Raw genomic sequence first — 7,233 nt, 5'->3', positions numbered from 1 at the left:
GTTTAACCTCACACTTTAACATTCAAATCTACTTGTAGAGGTTAAATCATTGCTATGTCCAAGCTCCTCTCTCGTGTTTGAGCTGCACTTTTTGAATAAAAATGATCATAGGAAAGAGGAAACGCTTTGCTTCCAGCACAAAGTGACATTGTTGCTTGTTCTGCATGAGCAGCATGTGGTACTACAAGAAGCACAATGGAGGAGACGACCTCTGTAGTAACACTGCTGTGAATGAATGAATGAATGAGTCAGTTATCCATGGTGATAAAGACACTTGGCGCCACCTGGTGTTCCAAAGTAGAGACTGAATACTGAGGATGGACCAATTCAAGAATGTTAATAATAAAATAGAGAATAATAACATTCAGTCGAGTGAATTATGTTTTTACTCAAAAATGAATAATTCAGTGTATGTATTGCAGCTTTGTGGCTTCCCACTGCTATCAGAAAGTATTTCACAGCAAGGTTTCTGCATATTTGTTCCCTCTTCAGGTGATAATATATTCTGAACCTGTATCCTTCACTTTTTCATATGGGCCAATCAGTCTGCACCGCAGCTGCTTCAAGCCTAAAAATAGCCTCAACTGCTGACGTGATAGATGACTCATGCAGAGTCACACTCCTCTCCCTGCATCCACCTCTCCCTCTCTTTCTCTGGCACTGTCCAACACCCCACTGTCCCACCCCTCATTTCAGTAACCTCAGTTCAGAACAAATAGACCGACACCAAGGCAATGTTTACATTTTTAAAGAATTCATTAAAGGAAGGAAGGTCATCAATGAAATTCAACTGATAACAGTTTAGCTGAAAAAAGAAATTTGCACCTCTTCACTCCAGTGCCACACCTACCGTAGCTCTCTGCCCAGCCACACCGAGTCCATGATGTAATGTGCAAGTGTCTTGCATGTCATATGTTGATGGTCTGACACACATGTGGCCTTCATATCTCAGTCTGTAATAAGAGATTCACCAGACTCTTGGATAAAATATACTTTTATTTTCAAATACAGCTCACGTCAGTTACAATTCCAAACAGTGATGATGACAGTGATTTCTATGTACCTTCCTGTGCTAAGATAAACCAGAAACAGATATAGTGAACAAAATAAAACCACAGTACACTAATCACATTAACACACGTTTGATACAAGATAACGTTGTACGCAACATTTCTTGTGCTGAGAGGTTTAACAAATGTACCCTGTCTCAAAGCAGAGACATGTGGACAGATGTGTTAATGTTCACGTTTGTGTTGAACATAGTGAGACTGAGGTGTTACTAATTATAACTGTGCATGCTTAGTATCTAACACGTTCCTCTGGTGTCTGCACTCTGTCAAGCGTTTTGAAAGACGCTGGAGATCACACGTGATCCAAGGACATGACAACTCAAACATGAATCACCTTTTTTCAGTCATTGAGCATTTTAAATGTCTTTGCTGGTAGTGGTGTGCTGACCATCACAGAAAAAAACTGATCACTAAACTAATCTTTTCCAGTGAAACAGGTGTGGTAAATAAAGTTTGTCACTGTAGAGGTGGCTGTTACGATCAGTGCCACTCTGCACAGTGGAAATGGGCAGTCTGAGAGATCGATTTTATGGAAAGAGGTGAGGAGAGATCTGTCTCATCAGCTTTAGTCTGGATCTGACCCTTTGTTCGGGTTTTAAGCAATCTTGGAGAGCAGCTGCTGAGAGAAGAGCCTTTTGAGCTGAGCCACTTCCTGAGACAAACAGCTGATCTGTGACTTCAGACTGATGTCCTCTGTCATATACTTGGTGTCCCTGGGGTTCTGCAGAGAGGAGTTGTAACATCCAGGGGATGGACCCTGATACTGCTGTCCACCGCAGGCCTCCTCCCTGGACCAAGGAGCTTGATTCTCTGCCCAGCTGTCCCACCCTGCCTGTTGGTGGGTCCTCACCTGGATGTTTGGCCCCACTGTGGCCACAGGTGGTCCACTGTGTCTGTTGTCAGAGGAAGGGGACATCTCCCCGCCGTCATTGCTACCACTGGGACCTTTGAAGCGAAGCTTGTGCGGGAGACTCCTCAAACCCTCAGGCAAATCTTGTTTGTTTACATACTGACCCTCATTGACCTCAAGGGGACATACATGGGACTCGTAGCCCTGCTGCTCTTCCACCAGCTCCCTCGGAGAAGGCCCACCACGTTCACTCAGTGTGTCGTCAAAAAACACAGGGCTGCCCATATTTGAGCTACATGAGGTTGAAACGCCGGACTCCTCGGATACACTATGACTTGACTGAGGCCCAGCTCCCCTTGGTCCATAGCTGGCAGGCTGCTGTGGAGGGTGAGGGTGGGTGTGGTGGGTGCTGGCATTTTGTTGTGTGTTGAGGTACGAGGGTCCATCAGTGTGAGGCTGGTAGTAATGTGTTGCACTGGGTGGTGGGTGAGCACAGACGGGTGACGTGAGAGGCAGGATGGTCACATCAGATGGGTCCTTAACCAGACCAAAGCGAAACTTGAGGGCCAACAGCTCGGCCCTCAGGCGAGCATTTTCCTCCAGCAGACCCAGCACCCGCCTCTCCAGCACCATGTCATTGGCTCGCCGCTTCTCTCTGGACCGCTTGGCTGCCTCGTTGTTTTTTTTCCTCTTGTCCCAGTAACCTTCATCTTTCTTCTCGTTGGGGATGAACTCCCGTTTGCGGCGCACACTGTTGCTGCTGTCTTCATCGCAGCTGCTACCAGCCTTATTTTCAGTGTTGGCAAGGCTCTCTTTGTGTTTGAGGGCAAAGGTGCGACCCAGGAGGGTTCGAGCCAGCTGGCTTGTAGAGGTCAGGATGGACACAGCCTCGTCAGTGAAGGACCCAGTCCCACCTAGAGGTCTGGACTCCAGACCCTCCACAACCCGCAGTGAGGGCACTGACAGGTCCTGGATGATGGCTCCCACAGTCTGACCTGTCATGTTCAATCACTTCAGGGAGCTTCAGGGTCTCGCTGAGGTACAGGGTGAAATGCGCTACAACAGCACCACCTAGTGGCGAAAAAAAACACAAACACATTATGATGAGGCGAGGATTTGTTTACAAGGTTGCAAAACATTTAATCGACTTTACACATGAATGTTGTAATGTATTTATCAACAGGAAACAACTTTAAAACAATAATAAAACCTTGTTAAGTAAAAATATTCTCAGGTTGAATAGATATTTACCAGCATTTCAGAGGGATAAAACTACATTAATATAAACCCATAACGGCAATTATCGAATTTGATATTAAAACTGTATCGATATTTCACCATTGAAATTTTACTAAACCATATTTATAGCAACCAATTAATTGTACAAACAAGTCATAAAGAGTCATTCATACAGAGTCATTTGAAAGTTTATAGTAAATATATGAAAGATAAATATGAAAGATCCTAAATGCTTGATTATTCCTATAAATCTTAAATTACTTTTTTGGAATTTAATTAAGAGTCACATTATTTTCCGGTCAGAGACATTAACCTACCACGCATACATTTACAGTTATAACTACCAAAATGTTTTCAATAAATTCTTACTAGATGATTGATGAGCCCTGAATAATTAGTTGTTTACATAAAAGTAGCCTCCTCCCATATTTTATAGATGATAAATGTGAAATATTATTCACAAATCCTTTTAACTAGACTCCGCATGGTAAAAACCAGAGAGATCAGTGAAAGGATCCAGTGAAACAATAAAAGAAAACTGTAAAAGAGATCTTACTTACAAATCAAACAGCTGCTGAAATGTTGTATGAAAATCTCTTCAGTCAGAGAGAGGGAGGCATGTGGTGCCTCACAGGTCGTCTGGTTGTTTCTGCTCCTGAAAAGCTCCGCATCTCTCTGTCGTTTCTTCCCCCGCTCATCGGTTCAGACGGGGTCGGATCCTCACCCCGACTGACCCCCCTCTCCCCCTCCTCCTCTCACTCCTCCTCCTCCTACACCTCCTCCCTCTCCTCGTCCTGACGGGAAGCCAGCTGAGTCAAACCAGCAGAGGAAAACAGAATAAACAGCAACAAACAGCTACTTTCAAAGTAATCACGAACAAGTTGTGTAAGTAGTTTTTCCCCCATTGATACAGTTATTAGTCGAAGGACGTGCGACAGGCGACGTTAAAGGCGTAAGCCAAAGCCTATGAGCAACATGTACTCTACATTCAACCAACAGGCTGCCTGAGAATGACAATAACATGACTTACAACAAAGGCACTAACCTGCAAACAAAAAGGCTACTGAGCTTTACATTAAAATTTGCACAGTACTAATGTAACATTTGCACTGAACACCACAAGTACAGTATATCTGTGAATGGTTTTATTTGAGACAAAAAGGCTGAATTTGAACATAAAATAAAAAATACTAGCAAAATTAGTATGCTGACAGGCATGTGAGACACTACTTAGGCACACTGGTGCTGTGAGCTAAATGCTAATCTTATATAATTAAAAAAAAAATGCTAATATTTTATAATTTGCACTACAGCGGAGGCTGCTGGGAATGTCATTAGTTTTGCAGATATTTAGTTAAAAACTAAAGTTTTGGACAAATAGAAATTTTGACCTGCTGATGATTCCACATAATGAATAGTCACAGGATCACCAAAGTCACTAGGAGTCAATAGGATTCATCCTCTGGGAAGCATAAACATTTGTACAAAATGTAAATGCACTTAATCTAAAAATGATGTAGATATTTTTGTCTGGACCCTAGTGGTGGACCAAAGACAGACCAGCAGTGCTAATCCCTAATTAAATTATACAGATTATAAATTATACAGAATTTATTATTCTGGTTGGCTTTACAGTAGCCAGACAATATTTATCATGTCAAACTTGCTCTTCATTCATATAGAGAAGAATTCCTCAAAAGTTACCTAATGTTACAGTCTCTCTCTCTGTATCAAACACACACACCACACCACACACCACACACACACACAGGCCTGAAACAGGTCAAAGTGATCTTAGTAAATTACACAACATGTTTGAGTTTAGCAGTTTTAATTGGGTCATGAATCCTCAAAAGATAATCATAAATCTAAATCCACTGGAGCTTTAATGAGCTCTAACTTACAGTATGTAGAGTCTTGTATTTCAAGCAAAAAAATCATATTTCATGTGATTTTGATGAAGAGGGGATTATTGCTGACCCATAGAACACCTCCAACACTGATGGTTTCTGTTTTCTCCTTGATTGTGTCAGATTAGCAATACACCTAGTTTACAAAAGCCTGTGTGCACAGCCATCACGGTGGATTGAGTTGTCCTCATTTGCTCTTTGCAGGTAAGTGCCATAACAGGCCAGTGCCATAACAGGCAGTTCAAGGCTCACCGTTACATGGAAAATATGTTTTCTGTGTGCCCCCTTTTGTTCCTGCAAAATATCACTTGCACACAAAGAACATAGGATTATATTTTTATTTCCATCACACTGTCCATGCTGGTTGTCACTTTGAAAGGCAAATGTTAATGTCTCTCAGTATGCTCACTGTCTTTCCTCTCTTTTCAGTGGCCTTGCTATGTAAGAACAAAAGCTAAGCACTAAGCTAACCACTTATCACTGTACCTTTGAGTTATTTGAGTTAGTCTATAAGTTATATAACTATGTATTGTAAAGGAAGAACATAAGGACAGCCTTAAAGAGAGAGTGAGTCACTCAAATGCCAACAGATAGTGTGAATGGAAAGAGAGCTGTTACATAATACACAGAGGGAGAGAGAGAGAGGGAGAGAGAGAGCATGTGAGGACTGCGCATTGCTGGAAGTTCAGTTGGGGTGAGGTTGCACAGAAAAAAGGAACATTGTTCCATGAGCGATCTGTTGGACAGTGATACTTCCTCCCCGCACATGGAAATGCCTCACAATGAACCTCTCTGTCTCCGTGTCAATCTCATCAGTTTCTACAAAATAACAAACAACAGTTAACTTCTCATTCTTTAATTCATGTATGTATGTCCTCTCTGGACCATTTCGTATCAACAATGCCTCTATTGACTTGTTGCTATTACCGTGACAGATCTGTTTAAACATGTTGGTGTATGGCTGTGACATGCAGTGGTGTACAGAGAGACGAGGTGAAATTCAGAGAAAAGAAAACTGTACTGCTGTCCTGAGCTGAATGAGCTGCCAGCCAATCGGGTTAAATGAAACTTTTTGATTTCAGTTTATTCCTCCTGTTTTTTTGAAGGTTACCTATTTTATTTTCACACACTTAATGGCTGAGATTATTACTTCATTAGTTTCAGCTACAAATCAATTTAAATTATGAATTTTCTGCAATTTACTGTCATCTTCATGATATATGACCTGATACATCCTGAGAAATGATTTTACCAGTAATAACTTCTCATGAGCTGCACAGGCGAACATTTGCTATTTAGCAGTGATGGGAATGTTGTTAGTTTGCAGGTATTTGGTCATGAACCAAAGTATTTGAACAAAATTAAATGTTGATAAAAGTCAGGAGATCAAAGTTATTTCTTAGGCCAACCTGAATGGTTATATCAAATTTAATGTCAATCACTTCAACTTCAACTGTCGAGAGTTAGGCCTGCCAACCATGAATGTCTACAAATAATGTCATGGCAAGCAATCCAATAAATGCTGAGATGTTTCACTCTGGACCAAAGCTTTTGACCAGCTGACATTGCACACACTGTTAGTGTAGCTAAAAATCTGAAAGATGGCTGAGATCACTTCACCTCTTCCCAGTTCAAGTTAACTTCTCTCAGTTTTCTACATTGAAGTACAATGTTGTTATTACTGCAGCAATCTTCATTATCTTTTTCAGAAATATCTTCTCCAAGAGTCCTGAAAAAAGTTCCACCCAGATGTATAAAATTCCTAACTATTATTGCCAAAGATTACATACATTTATTACCTTCAAGACAGCCACCAGTTTCATTTCATTTATACAAGTATACGAGGTATGGCTATTAAATAACTGCACTTATGAGGGTAAACCACATGGTTCACAGTCACACCGAGTGTTATATATTAAAGGTTGGGTATTCACGCACAACTGCTGTAAGTTTCCAATAAGTGACGTCTTTAGTTCACTGCTAGCTACTGATCGAAGTGCACATGGTTCTGCTAAGGCATCGGCAGAGAGGATGTCCAAGACGATGAACATTCAACATTCAACATTCAACAAATTGAACAAATTATTTGATATGATCGATGACTCAGTATAAGAATGATAGCAGAAGTGGTCTCCATTGATAAAGAGACAGTTTGGCAAATTTT

The 7,233-nt window shown here is 41.3% G+C and overlaps 1 protein-coding gene across 1 annotated transcript; it reads right to left on the bottom strand.

The window, feature by feature from the left end:
* Positions 1 to 978: 978 nt before the first annotated feature.
* On the bottom strand, positions 979 to 3,887 carry LOC108875727 (nuclear factor interleukin-3-regulated protein). Its single transcript, XM_018664841.2, has 2 exons — positions 3,720 to 3,887; positions 979 to 2,991 (listed from the first exon to the last, which is right to left on the bottom strand). The coding sequence occupies exon 2, from the start codon at positions 2,920 to 2,922 to the stop codon at positions 1,666 to 1,668; it is 1,257 nt and encodes a 418-aa protein (XP_018520357.1). The 5' UTR covers positions 2,923 to 2,991; positions 3,720 to 3,887; the 3' UTR covers positions 979 to 1,665.
* Between the last annotated feature and the right edge of the window lie 3,346 nt (positions 3,888 to 7,233).

The sequence above is a fragment of the Lates calcarifer genome, linkage group LG5 (assembly GCF_001640805.2).
Source record: "Lates calcarifer isolate ASB-BC8 linkage group LG5, TLL_Latcal_v3, whole genome shotgun sequence".
NCBI lineage: Eukaryota > Metazoa > Chordata > Actinopteri > Centropomidae > Lates > Lates calcarifer.
This window is presented reverse-complemented; position numbering and strand designations above follow the sequence as displayed.

Excerpts from the sequence above, each read along its gene's own strand:
- LOC108875727 (XM_018664841.2), bottom strand. The coding sequence starts at position 2,922 with ATGACAGGTCAGACTGTGGGAGCCATCATCCAGGACCTGTCAGTGCCC.